This window comes from Vidua macroura, chromosome 6, assembly GCF_024509145.1.
Source record: "Vidua macroura isolate BioBank_ID:100142 chromosome 6, ASM2450914v1, whole genome shotgun sequence".
Lineage (NCBI taxonomy): Eukaryota > Metazoa > Chordata > Aves > Passeriformes > Viduidae > Vidua > Vidua macroura.
In genome coordinates this window covers 60,951,032-60,965,435 of record NC_071576.1, presented here as the reverse complement: position 1 = coordinate 60,965,435, position 14,404 = coordinate 60,951,032, and the positions used below count along the sequence as shown (strand labels likewise).

Below are 14,404 nucleotides of genomic sequence, written 5' to 3'. Positions count from 1 at the left end.
CAGAACCTGTTATGTCCTCTTGTGCTTCATATGTGGATGGGAAATGGGACTGAGCAGAGTGAGTTTGTGAGTAAGCTGCTCTGCATGCTAAGGGAGAGTGTGTAGCAGGCACATTTCTCTCTCAGGATTTTTCATAGAGGTGCACAGAGAGAAATGAAAGAGAAAACAATTTCTATTTCTGCTCCTTGTTTTTCCTATGTGGAATGTGTTTGGAGAATTGTTTACCTGGGTGATTGCTTGGTTGGATTCTGGTGAGGATTGTTTGAGCCTGGTGGCCAATCCAACCCACCTGTGGCTGGACTCTCCAGAACAGGGTCACAAGTTGTGAGTTAGATATGGTAGTTAGAGAAAGTAGGTTTGTAGTTTTAGTATCTTCCTTTTTATAGTATATTAATGTATTATAGCATCGTTATAATAAAGAAATCATTCAGCCTTCTGAACTGGAGTCAAACATCATCATTTCTTCCCACTGGGTTTGCCTGCATTTCACAGTAAGAGTGTCTGTCCTCTGCAGCCCGCGGAGCTCAGCCCCAGGCAAGGCTCTGCTCATGGCAGAACCTGTTAGTCAGAACTAAGGGAGAGTCCCTGTGCCAGCTCTGTAATCCACCTTCAGATCTGCCCAGCTCCTCGAACAGCCCTTTGCAACCTGATATTGTGTGAAAAGCTGTTCGTGGTCTTAAATTTGAGATTACCAGAGAAGAGAGTTTTCCCATTTTTATGGGTCCCTTTCATCACTGAAAACCTTTTGCACTGGCCTTTGTGTCTTCAGGCATTGAAGTAGAGCAGATTTGATAATGCCATGATAATTGTAGCAATTTCAGTAACAGAAGCTGTTGATTTTCCCTTCCATGAGGATCTCTGTGCGACAGTGAACCATATGCTGAACTTTAATTTGTCTCGACATTTGTGAATGGAATGGAGCAACATTTTAAGGGTTACTCTTTATAATGTACTCCTTTCATCAACTTCACCACTGTAGTGAATACAGGCATTGTTGATATTTAAGTGGGGCAAAAACAGAAGTGTAACTGTTCTAAATAACTGGAATATTTTTCTGAATTTTTATGGTAATTATTAATTGCTATGCTTTTTCAGAAACGGACAGCGATTAGGTTCAACAGATCCTGATGACAATGGCACTAAATTTTATGTACTTATACATTTAAGCTATGTTGATATACACTTAATCTTTAAAGCTTTATTGTTATGGGAAGACATCTGAAATCTAAAGAATAAAGTCTGGTATAGAAGAGAGAGCCTTCTGACATGTTTGAGATGTAAGAGAGGCATTTGAAATGCAGAGTTCTATGTTAACCATTCGAAAAAGTGGGATCTAAATTCATTTGAAAATAAGAAATTGGATGGTATTGTTCTGCAAAAATCCCTCTTTATTTCCTACTCAATTTTCCGTGACAAGTCACTGTCTATTTTGGCATTTAAAATTTGAACAATAATTGGAACACTGAACAATTCTGGGGTTTAGAACAGCTTGTGTTCTAGTTTTGGTGTACTTCCAGTTTTTTTAAAAGTTATGAAATTAAAACTTTTTCCTGGTTTTTTTTTCAAGAACACATAACATTTCCCAGTCACTTAACCAAGCATTGATCTGTTGTAGATAAAACAGCAGCACCCCTACAGAATAGAATAGCATCCCTATAAAATAGAATATTTTCTGTTAATATGCCTCTCATGTTTTTTACTTTGTAAGGTCTTATATGTCCTTCATTTGTGCTCAGAATCTCTGGAAATTACAGGTGCTCTCACTTGCCTGTCCTGGTTGGCTGCCCAGACTCCAGGTTCATTATGGGAAAAGCTAGACAGCATTTTGCATGCAGGTGTGCATCGTGGCTCACCTTGTGAGCTGCAGGTTTCCATTTTGCCTTCTCTCCCTCCATGATCAGACAAGACCTGAACGTGGATCTTTATCATCTTTATCCTTGAGCAAACACTTAATTGGCATGAGGAAATTAATCAACAGATATGCCTGAAATTGTGGCTGTTGAATTTAAATACTCTGTGTCTGCTTTATGCTTCTAATAAAACCCTACAGGTCTTACATGAGACTCAAAAATTCTTGAAAACTGAAGTTTTTAAGTTCTTCAAAACATAACCACTCTCTTGTTCCTTTTGCAGCTGGTAGGAATATTTCTAGATGACCTGGAAATAAATGAATATAGATTTTTATTTTGCTGTTCCTTGCTATAACAGTTGCAAAGAATCTGACACAACTGTGGACTTTTGTTAGGACTAGGACTTTTGTTAAAAATACATTGGTCTCAAATGATTTTATGAATAAATTATGTTAATTGTGTCTTTGTAATTAGCATTCTCCTGTGCATCCTGTGTTCAGTTTTATGGAGGTTAATTAGGGGAATCTGCTGTGGAAGGGGAAACCAGATCCAGGGAGCTGTACTTTTATCCTGAGATCTTTCCACCATGGTCTGAGGAGTTCCCCCAGCCAAGACCATCCTGGCTGCACTATTTAAAGTGACTAAATAAAACTATAACCAAATTATGATATGATCAATAATTATGTGTATATTAATAATTACATAAAAGTTTAACTGTGCTTCAGGAAAGCATTTTATAATAATGTTATTTTAAGAAATAGCAAAAGATGGCATTTCTCAGATACTGTCTGAGCCCAGATACAGGGCTGTGGTCACTGGCACAAAGCACGAAGGCAAAGGCTGAAATCCAGGGCAGGCTGTTGATCCCCTGATGATAAAACACAAGAATAAAAACCTGACAAACTTCTGGATGAGCAGCCCTCAGTGCATTCATTGGCTGTGGCTTGCTCTGTTCCCTGCAAGCAGTGTTTTGACAAATCATTCTCCAGTGTTCTGATTGTTGCACCTCCTACTTGAACGTGTTTGTGGGTTTGAATTCTCTCAAGATGAGGTGAACCACAGCAGGATGATCGACTGCATCACTTTTATTAAAATGAATTCAGTATTTATTGATTTCCAGTTATATTTTGGCAATGCATCAAAAATTCTAGCATCAAACTGCTGCAAAAGCAGGGAATAATAAAACAGTGCATTATATGTTGTTTTACTGGGTTCTTATTGGCACCTGTGAATCAGGACTACATTTTTTTAAACATCTTCCCCTCTTTCCCCAACAAATAAATCTTTGTTAGTCACTTCCCATTGTTCAGGAAACAAGATGAACTTTCATTTTTGTAGGCTGGCACTTTCCTACAGCTTGAATAGGTTCCTTTCTCTGTGCCCAGAGACTGAAGCCTTCCTTATCTGAAAAGCTTCACAAAAACTTCCACTTTTAGAACCCCCTTTATCAAATACTGTACTCAGGCAATCAAACATGAAGAAATGTTTGTCTGCCACAAGTCTGGGCTACCTAATTGCCTGTAGTAATTTTTCACAGCTCCTATTGCAGTGCATTTTCTGCTTATTTGCATACAATGAACAAACTTGCAGTGTTGGTGTGACAAATGAGGATAGAAGAAGGCTGCCCTGAGCTTCAGTGGATAGCAAACTTCCTGCATTTACACCTGCTGGCACAGAATTTGACGTAGAACAGGCTAAAGTCCAATAATCTGATGACTCAAAGTGACTTTTTGAATCACTTGTAACATTGTATTACTTGGTGTTTAATGTGCATTACATACTTCTGAGTCTGTGTGCCGTGGAGATCAGTTTGGCTTTGTCTGTTCCTATGGAAATCAACCCAAAAAACATGAATTATTTTATGGTGTTCTAATACACTTCCATTGAGTAAGAAAATCAAAATACTTGATTCTTAATAGAAAATTATACTTTATACACAGTAGAAAATTACATTGGATCTCTGAGCAGTTTGCTGCAGGCAGTAGAAAAAACACTCATTACTCTGAAAATTAATTTATTATTTATTATTATTATAATTATAATTGCAATGCAATAATTACATTGCAATGAGAAATTCCAGCTGCTGTAATGAACAGCTCATGGAAGACATCACAAAAAAACTTCAACCACATGTGCTGTGTCCCACAGGAGCAGCCAAGGACAGCATTCAGGTGTTCACCATGCACAAGGCCTGTGCTCAGGTTAACCCACAGAAATAGACCTGACCAGTCTGGGGTTTGAAATGACACAGTAAATAAGGGGGAAATAAAGAGAATTGTTTGAGACATGAAGCTCCTGGAGTGGGTCCAGCTGGGGGCAGTGAGGAGGATTGGGGGACTGGAGAATCTCTGTTACAAGGAAAGGCAGAGGGAGCTGGGCCTGTTCAGCCTGGAGAAGAGAACAGAGAGGGGATCTCATCCATGTGTCTAAATATCTACAGCCAAGAGGATGGAGCCAGGCACTTCTCAGTGGTGCCAAGCCATGGGACAAGAATGGGCAGAAAGTGATCCACGGAAAGTTCCAGCTAAACCTGAGGAAGAGCTCCTTTGCTGTGCAGTGATCACACCCTGGAAGAGATTGCCCAGAGAGGCTGTGGAGTCCCCCTCACTGAGATATTCCAGACCCATCTGAACACAATCCTGAGCCACGTGCTCTGGGATGGCCCTGCTTGGGCAGGGAGGCTGGACCAGGTGTCCACTGGGGTCCTCCCAGCCTGACCCACCTGGGATTTTGTGAAATCCAGCATTTTGTGCTCTGTCACTGGGGACACTTGTCCTGCTGCCAGGAGTGCAGGTGGTGCTCCCAGTGCTGCAGGAAGCACCAGGGCTGCTCTCTGTGTGTCAGAGACCAGTGGTGCTCTCACACCAGGCCCCTGACGTGTAGCACCAGTTCTGTGCAGCATTTCCACCCTTCTCACAGCAGCCACTTTCCTATGGATACTGCCAGTCTTATCTGGAGTACTGCATCCAGTTCTGGGCTCCTCAGTACAAAACACGTGGAACTACCAGAGAGGGTCCAGTGGAAGGTCACAAAGATGGTCAGGGGTCTGGAGCATCTCTCTTAAGAGGAGAGATTGCAGGAGCTTGTCCTGTTCAGTCTGGAGAAGACTGTGAGAGGATCTCATCAATGCACATAAACATCTCAAAGACAGGTGACAAGAGGATGGTGCCAGGCTCTTTTTGGTTGTGCCCAGCGACTGGATGAGGAGCACTGGCCATCAACTAAAACATCAGAAGTTCCACCTCGGTATGAGGAAGAGCTTCTTTGCGCCGAAGGTGGCAGCACACTGGAACAGACATTCCAAAGCCACCTGCTCCGGGTGACCTCGGCGGGGGCATTGGACCAGATGGTCTCCAGAGATCCCTTCCACCCCTGATCGATCGTTCCGTGGCTGCCCACGGGGGCGAAGCCGCTCTCGGGCAGTGCCAGGGCGGTCGCTGCCCTTTCTGCCCCGGGCCCGGGCACCGCCCAGGGGCGTGGGCGCGGCGGCTCCGCCCCCGCGGGCTGCGAGTGCCGCGGGCGCGCCCGGCGCGGCAGATGCGCGGAGCCGGCGCTCGCCATGGCCACGGTGCGGGAGAAGGCGGCGGCTCTGAGCCTCAGCGCGGTCTGCAGCCCCGCCGCCAGGCCGCCGGGTACGGCCGAGCACCGCGGGGAGCGGGACGGGGAACGGGAGCGGGAGGAGCGGGCTGCCCGCAGCCGGGGATCGGCGGGACGGACGGGACGGCTCTGCCCGCAGCCCGGGATCGGCGGGATGGATGGGGCAGCTCTGCCCGCAGCCCGGGATCGGCGGGACGGCTCTGCCCGCTGTGGGATGCGGGTTCCCGGCGGCGGCAGCTGCGCTCGGCGCCTTTCCCGGCTCCGGGAGGTTCAAAACTTGGCCGCGCTCCGGCGCCGGGAGCCGCTTCCTCCGGGGATCGCGTCCCGGCTGCGCGCCCGCTCCGCCGGCGGCAGCGGCGGCTTCGGCCGGGTGGCAGCGCCGGGGATCCCTGTCCTGCCCTGCCCTGCCCTGCCCTGCCCTGCCCGCGGAGCTGCGGGCGGGGTGGGTGCCAGGGGGGCTTGGGTAGCTCCGCCGCCCCAGCGCGGCTTGGGAGCAGGTGCCTCGGTAGCGCAGGGTAAGCGGTGAAAGGGCGCTCGCTTTTTTTCTTTCCCTGCCTTGAGCGCCTTAACTTTGTGAGAACTTGTTGTCTTAATGCCACACTTGATACCGGTTCTCTCGGAAGAGATGCGAAGGCTCTGTGTGCACAAGGAAGCGCTGAAAAGGCCGTGAGTGGTGGTTAAAGCGTTGCAGGTTGTACGTGTCGGTGTTTATTGTAGCGACAGAAACCAGCGTTGTTGTATGTTTGGTGGTGTCGGGTTTGGGGTTCTCTCCTCCCAAAGAGTATAGTTGGCTTTTAGAATGTAGGGCTGGAAGCGAATTCTGTGTTCGTTGTGTTTGTTCTGCCTTCCTGTAGGTGTCATCAGGTTAAAGTGTCAGCAGTTGTGTACCTTGCCCGTCTTGTACTTTTGAAGCTTTGGAAACTGGAGCTTCTGGGAGATTTCTACCTTGGCTGGTTCAATGCTGTGTATTAAAAAGCTGCTTTGCATTTCTTGTTTTGGTTTTTTTTCTTTTTTTTTTCCTCGAGCATGAATCCTTTCAGAAAGATAACTGTTGCTGTCTTTCTGGAGTGTGGGTGTGTTCAAAAGTGTTGTGTTTCTTGCTTCCTCTTCCCAGTCTTCACTGCCCCTCTACCTTTCCTTTTCCCGTTGCTTATTTGCCAATTTCTGGGCTTTCTTGCAGCTGGGGATCAGCTGAAAACTGATTGGCGATTTAGTGCCCTAAATTGGAATACAACTCTCTAACTAAAGCTACTTCAGACTAAACAGAGCAGAAGAAAACACCTCCTGCATCTCTGTGGAAAACGCTCATGGTAATATGTTCCAGAAGGAGTTGCATGTTGTTGTTTTTTTCAAACACTGCATCGCACTGTTAATTCATTTGGTTTGAGGTCTGTCACAATCCCAGCTGGCTTTCTGTAGGATTGCTGCCAGCTCTTCCTTCCTTATTTTGTCCTTCAGCTTTTGATTTCTGTCTTCTTCCTCTGCTTTCACTCTTAGTACATTATTCATCTGACTTACTGAAAAACATGTTCTAATTCTAGTCTCTCTGGTGGCTGCAGCTCTCCCCAGTTAGGTGCCACCTGCAAACTTCATGTGTTTTTGAGTCCTTGTGGAGGCTGAGTGTAGCCTCAGGTCAAACTGTTGGCTGCTGGCATTTTGTTCTAATCAGACTGGTAAATGAGTAATAGTTCAGTGGTTTCACTGGGGGAGGGAAGATGGACTGGCTCACGGAAGTGGCGTTGGGTGACAGAGCTGAGGTCTCTGCTGGAGCCGTGGTGGCAAAGGGCTGTCTGGTGGGATCGGTGTGGAGTGAGTGGCATCTCCAGAGAATCCATGCACTCGTTAGTGGTATGCTAAGCACTGCTGTTAGGTAGCTTGTGTGTGTGCACAGTCCTGTGGCAAACAGGGTTCTGAGGTGTCTCTTCATCCCTGCTTCCCTCTTGCCTGCCCAGCTCTGGTAGTGTTAGCGGAGGAACCGGTGTGTTATGGGTGCGCGCAGCTGGCTTGTGGCTGTGGGACTTGTGTGCTTGGCAGAGGTTCTGCAAGGGTAACCATTAGGTGACTGAGGGACACACAGAAGGACAAAGTGAGAGGCTGACAAAACAGGAACTCCTCCTTGCAAAGCTTTAGGCTGGTGTAGCGAGTGGAACCACCAAGGAGAGAGGGAGACAGTGGTGCAAGAGCGGGCAGACTTGCTGGGGAAGTAACAAAGTGTTAATGCCTGAGCAACCCGAGCCAAAGTGGAAGCCTCAAAGATTTTTAAGTCCTTACGAGGTTGATGAAAGCTAGAAGCCAGAAAGGGGGTTGTCCTTTGAGGCTGCAGCATGAATTCAGGCTTTGTCTGTGTTGTCAGGCTTCAGCTTGGCGCAGAAGCCGTTTGGAGCGACCTTCGTCTGGAGCAGCATTATCAGCGCTCTCCAAACTCAAGTGGAAGTGAAGAAGCGCCGGCAGAACCTGAAGTGTTACCACGACTGCTTCATTGGTTCGGATGCAGTGGATGTTGTCTTTGCCCACCTTCTGCAGAACAAGTATTTTGGGGACGTGGATATTTCCCGGGCTAAGGTGGTGCGCGTGTGCCAAGCGCTGATGGATTGCAAAGTGTTTGAGGCTGTCTCAACCAGGGTCTTTGGCAAAGACAAACGCTCCGTGTTTGAGGACAGCAGCAGCAGCCTCTACAGATTCACAAATGCCTCGAACCAGCCAGAGCTTGAGAAAGATTACCAGCAGTGTACCCCACAGAGGTTAGTACATGGAGGTGAAGTGAGATTTTTTCACAAGAGGAAAATATTATGTGTTCTGGGGGAGAGAAAAGAAAACTTGTACATTTACAGGGTAAAAATAGACACTGCATAGATGTTTGTGAAGATGTGGGTGGAAGGCAGGTAGGAAAGAGCAATTTGAGGAGAGTAAACCACATAACCTACATGGTTACTTGTTTTCTTTATCACCTTGCCTTGGGGGAGGGAGGTGAGAGGGTAGAAATTAAGTGCATTTATGTACTGATCTAAATCAATATAACCAGCTGAAATTCAGGTGCATCAAACAGGCTAAGGCAACAGGGCAATCTTTAGTCGCTGCACATCTAGCTCTGGCATAAACCAGTAATCCATGCAATTTCTAAGGAAAAAATGTTTTCTTCTTTCACCGTCTTCGCTTCACTACGCTTCCAATTTAGCTCTTTTTCAGCTGTTTCTTTATGCGTGTATGACTTGTTCCCAGGCAGGGTAGCAGGCTGTTCTGTTGTTACAGTGTGGCATTCCATCCTAGAACCAGAGGGAAGTGCAGTGGTGAGGTTTTGTTGCCCTGTCCCTTTAGGAGTGGGCAAAGAAAACCCTGGTACTAACTAAACCCACACAAAGCAGAACGTGTAGATGCCACTTTGCCAAATAACTTCCCTTAAACAGTTTTTGTTCAGTGTTCATCTCTTCACCTATTCTGATATATTCTTACAAGAAACTGCATGGATGTATTTAATGCAGTAGTTTTAGCAATGTGCACTTTTCAAAATTGTAAATAGAATTGACCCAAAATGGAAATGCTTTATTTGATTGACATGTTCATGTGAGTAGCAAATGTGAACTTGAATGCATCAACCCTGATAAAAAAGTAAAGGAACAGAGATTAAAATATTTCCTTTGTCCTGCTTCTCCCCTCTCTCCCACTAGCTCTTGTTCTGTCCTAAAGCATACTGTCCCAAGTTTTTATTTAAAAAGAGAATTCATGAGAAATTAAAACCACTTTAATTTTATATGGTATTTAAAAATATTTCCATCACAAGAGCTGTTAAAGTAAGAATTAGAATATATTGAACAAACAGTCATTAAACAGGATTATTCCTGTTTTATTAGTGTAGAATGAAGGTGTTTTTCTCCTGGGCAGGGCACAGATCCATTGGGTTACATTTCTTCATTTAGTGAAAGGAACAATATGTGCAGCTTGTCACATCCACGTCAGAGATAGTGGGCATCAAAAAGATTTTGCAGTGCCCCAAAACAAAGAAGCTGTGGGAATTGAAATCATACAGCTGTGATTGGAGGAACAATAATTTTGTGGCTGGAGTGGTTCTGTTACATGCAAATAATATTTGAAGGTATCATACGTTCTCCTGGGTGACTTGGACTGAGGAAGGGTCAGGCAGGTGAGATGAGGGGGATTATGTAAATATCTATACAGGAGAAAATGTTTGATCTTGGGACAGTTACCCACATCCATATGTTCCATGGTATATTTGGTTATCCATCTATATGGTTATAGATATATATAAAAACTATTTTTAATCTCAGATGTGAGAAGAGCACGTTGTTCTACTCTACTCCATTCAAACCAGAAAGCTTGGAGGATCTTTGGGAAAACCTGAGTCTAAAGCCTGCAAGCAGCCCTCAAGTAAACATCTCAGACAGCTTGTCCCGTCGAGGTAAGCCAAATAATGTCACAGTCATTTGTCTGTGGGACAAGGAAGGTACTTCTGCAGGACTGGGAAGACTTGTGCCCCTCAGGTTGGAGAGGGAGAAAAACTGACACTCAAGAGTATTTTGGTTTGAACACCAGGTCATGAAAAGGCAAAGTTATATTTGTTGCAAGCTTGCCTTTTGCCTTTTTATTTAATCAGACAAGAAGAATTGTCTCTTGATTGAAATAAATCAGTGTTGACTTTTGTGGAGAAGAATACCCAATGGATAGAGCTTGATTTGATTTAGAAATATTCATAATACTCAGTTACCTGCACTACTTGTGTGCTTGTTTTAGTCAGGGCAAATAGTCTGCCGTTAGCTAGAAGTGAATTGTGTATCTGCACATCCTTCAGTATTGTGTGAAACTATTCTTGACAATTCGTGGCTTGTCTTTCAGCCCAAACTATCATCTAATGTGTTTTTTCCTTTGGTTAAAAGTGCTAATGCATCCCAGAAACTGCGGATTCATCATATGGAAATGTTCAAGGAAGCTGTGATAAGGAGACTGTCATTGTTGCATTTTTTTTTCATCCCTTATCTAGAACAAAGATTGTTTGCAAATTAGAGCACAAAGAGTGTAGAGCACTTCAGACTTATCCGAAAAGCAGCTCTCCCACACTTGTAGTTAACTAAACAAATGGGTAATTCTTGCCTTTTTGTGGTGATTAAAGGCACTTCAAGCTGATAAGAGCCACATGCTTTGCTACTGCAGGTCTCTACTTGGGTAAAATCAATCTGTTAGGTTAGGCCTGATGGGAGGAAGGGGAGTTATCTTCCTTGTGATCAGTTTTTGCACATGCTGAGTGCTTTGTGTATCCACCCTTCCCAGTTATTAATGAAGTGTGGCAAGAACAAACAATTGCTCGCCTGCTGCAGCTGGTGGACCTCCCTCTCCTGGAGTCTCTGCTGGAGCACCAGGAGATCAGACCTCAGCTGCCAGAGCCCAGGAAGGCAGCTGGATATGTCATCACCAGCAACTACCTGGACAGAGAGATCCTCAAAGCTTTCAGTGACTCGCAGTAAGTAACCATGGCTGTCCTCTGCAGCTCTGAAAAACTTTCTGCTTTCAGGGGAATGTAAAGCACAGTTGGTCTTTGGGGGACGTAGAAAATATAACAGTCTCAGTCCTGCAGAAATAATGTGAGCTGACACTTTTTTCCCTGTTGGACTCGACTGGAATAACTGGTAAATAACAATTGCTTAGTGAGAATGTCTGCTGAACACTGGGATTGGTTTTGAATGCAATGACAATAGCTGATGGTATTCAGAGGAGAAATTCTTTGCTACATTGAGAGAAAAATAGAGGTTTTATAATCATCATGAAAGTTTTTCCTAGAGACATCACTTGTGAAGAGCTGGTTTAGTTCCTCCTACTGTATTAAAAGAGCTAAGAATGCTGAGCTTGGAACTGTGCATGGAGTTAAAAACATTCTCTGAAAAACTTGTACCAGTCTGAATCAGATCAAGGTTCATGTTTCTGTTTAATTGTGTCCTTATCTAACAGTAGAGGACATGATTGACTTTGGGTTCTACTGCTTGGGACTGTTTACTTGTGGGTTACTAATTTTTCATCTTGATTAAATACGTAACAAAGAGGTTTATGACTGTGATCTACCTGAGTGTCAGGTGAAGTGCCTTGTGTGTGTGAATTTCTAATGGGTTTTAGTGCCTACACACACAGTTTTCACTGTGATGGAGGAACCAGTCTGCCTGCTCTCTGTGGAGAGCATTGCAGCCAGCTCTGAAGGGCATCCACAGCTAAAGGCACAAACCCAAACCCCTGTGTCTTCCAGGACAGACGAGTGGCTCTCGGCAGCGATTGATTGCTTGGAATATCTTCCTGATCATATGGTGGTGGATATCAGCAGGAACCTGCCTGATCAGCCAGACAAAGCAGATTCCTGGAAACTGCTGCTGTTTGAAAACATTGGGAGATACTACAGCCAGAAAAAGGAGCCACTCTTAAGCCATGCATCTGAAATTCATTTAGGAATTGCAGAACTATTAGGTAAGTAAAATAGAGCTGTGCTCCAATGCTCATGTGAGATATGTACTAAGAAACTGAAGATTTACCTCAGGAGCCAAGTTTAAAAGCTGATTTTTTGTTGTGTTTTGGGGTTTTTTTTTGGTGGCTTTTTTTTTGTTTGGTTTTGTTTGTTTGGGGGTTTTATGTATGGTTGGAGTTCTTTAAATTTCTAGTCATAAAGACTGTTCATTGACATTTTGGTTCTTACTGTATGCAGTTGTGTAATCATTGTTCAGGTGTATGTAGAAAGGCTTGGAAACCAGAATGCTATAATTTGGTACTAGCTGGTATCCATGGAAGTCAGATATCCATGGGAAATGAAATATAAATATAGCCTAATAGTAAATATTTAGGCTGTAGGAGCTAAACTGAAAGCTGTGTGGATGCTTGGTACCCCATTGACAACTTTTGCTTTTTTCTTCTTTACTTGTTTCTTGAATTTTGTTTGGGCAGCATTTTAGAAAGCTTTTGATGTTTTAGTTCTCAACATTTTATCCCAGATCTCCTTATTTTTCATAAGTTCTCTGCCTTGATTATTCTCCTTGTTCCATGTTAACTGGAATGCTTTGCATTTATATCCCATTCTTCCTCCCTACATGATAAAGGATATTAGTACAACCTTGCTTCATTTAAACAATTCACAACTCTAAAATGGCTACTCTGCATAGTAAGGCAAATTAAAATTTAGCAAACTTCTACAAAGTAATTTGCAATTAACTCATCAAACTAGCCTGTGTACTTAGGACATATGCCTCAGTTTTTGTGAGATCTTTATTACCACAAGCAGAGGTCATTCTTTTTTTTTTTTTTTTTAATAGAACCATTTTCTTTTTTTCAGTATTTCTCATCCCCTTTAAGATGGCTGAACTGTAATTGAACTTAATTACAAGGGAGCTTTAATGTCAGGCTAAAGGCTTTTGTGTGTGGGATGTTGTGAGAGATTCTGCAAGCAGCTCTCCTCAGCCTGGGAGAAGTTTTTCTGAGAATGGACTGCTGTGTTTGGCTGGTTCTGTTTAGAGAGATGGGCATCTCTTCAGTGGCTAATTTAGGGGTTTTATGGTAACATTTATTTAAATGAATATGGCAATAGATCCCTTTCTCTCTCCCCAGTGAATGGGAAGATGGAGCAATCTTTAGAAGCTGTTCAGCTCTATTTGAAGCTCCTAGACAGCCAAGTCAGGGAGGAGTTCAGGAGACTGCTGTACTTCATGGCTGTTGCAGCACATCATTCTGAGCTCAAGCTACAGAAGGAGGTAAATCTGCATTCTTGACAGCTCTTCTACTCTTTCTGAAATCCAGAGGTCCCAGTACTGGTCAGAAAACACCTCTGTAGTTTAAATTTGTGACTACAGGAAAAGCAATGTATCAGAAGAACAAAGGTGATGCCTTTCCCAATGGGGGAGACTAACTCTCCTCTTCTGGTCATTATATCCCTTTGTTCTTTAGAGTGACAACAGGATGGTTGTGAAAAGGACATTCTCTAAAGCTATTATCAACAATAAAAACCTATCCAGAGGGAAAACTGACCTCCTGATCTTGTTCCTTGTGGACAACCAGAGAGATGTGTTAAAGGTAAGAGCTAGAAAAGGGGCAGGTTCTGTTTATCTGGTCCACTGGTGGAGAACTGCCTTCTCTAAGCTGCTGCTGCATTGTCCTCTCTTTCTGTTCCAGATCCCAGGGGCACTGCACAAAATGGTCAGCAATAAACTGCTGGCCCTGCAGAAAGGCCAGGATCCCAGCAAGATACCAGGTAACTCTTGACACTGAGCTTTGTAATCTTGTCGTGCCCGCAAAGGAGAAATGCGTGATGCGAAAAGAAAAAGTTTGTAACAATGATGTGAGCTAAAGGAGGGTGGGTCCCTGGAATCTCGAGGGTGGGTGGAGTGTGGTGATAATCCTCTCAATGTCTCACCTTTCCTTTCAGGTTATACCTTTTGCCAAAAGCTTGATGAAAGAGAGTATCGTGCCAACACAGAGAAGACCACGAAAGATGAGCTGTTATCTCTACTGAAAGCTATTGATGAAGATGCAAAGCTCTCTGACAAAGAGAGGAAGAGGCTGCTAGATCAGTTTCATAGTAGTAATCCAAGTATTTTTATGCAGTATTTTGGAGACAGAGTTACTAATATGTGTAAATATTGATTACTTTGTATACCCCAGCAGTGAAAACACTAATATATTTGTAAATCTTTTATATTCATGTATCTGCCTAATAAAATTATTTTGTGGAAATCGATGGAATGTATGCTATTATTGCCAAAGCCAACAGTACCTGAGTTTAACCTGTATTTATAGTTTGGCTTTTCTCATTCTTAATTGCTATAGGACCAAAATAATATTTTGTTTTCCTCCCCAAAAGCCACGTACTCCCTCTATTCAATTTGAGTGCCTCAGTTTGGGTATCAAAATCACTGAGAGGGAAGACACCATGAATGAAATCTCTTTGCCACCTTTTGCCCCAGCACTAAATTTTATGCTTT

General features: G+C 43.8%; 1 protein-coding gene across 1 annotated transcript; it reads left to right on the top strand.

The window, feature by feature from the left end:
• Nucleotides 1-5,403: 5,403 nt before the first annotated feature.
• On the top strand, nt 5,404-14,158 carry DEPDC7 (DEP domain containing 7). The gene is made up of 9 exons (XM_053981152.1): nt 5,404-5,482; nt 7,801-8,188; nt 9,731-9,861; nt 10,728-10,917; nt 11,692-11,906; nt 13,035-13,177; nt 13,371-13,496; nt 13,596-13,674; nt 13,849-14,158. Exons 1-9 carry the CDS (start codon nt 5,410-5,412, stop codon nt 14,064-14,066), a joined length of 1,563 nt encoding a protein of 520 aa, XP_053837127.1. The 5' UTR covers nt 5,404-5,409; the 3' UTR covers nt 14,067-14,158.
• The last annotated feature ends 246 nt before the right edge of the window (nt 14,159-14,404 follow it).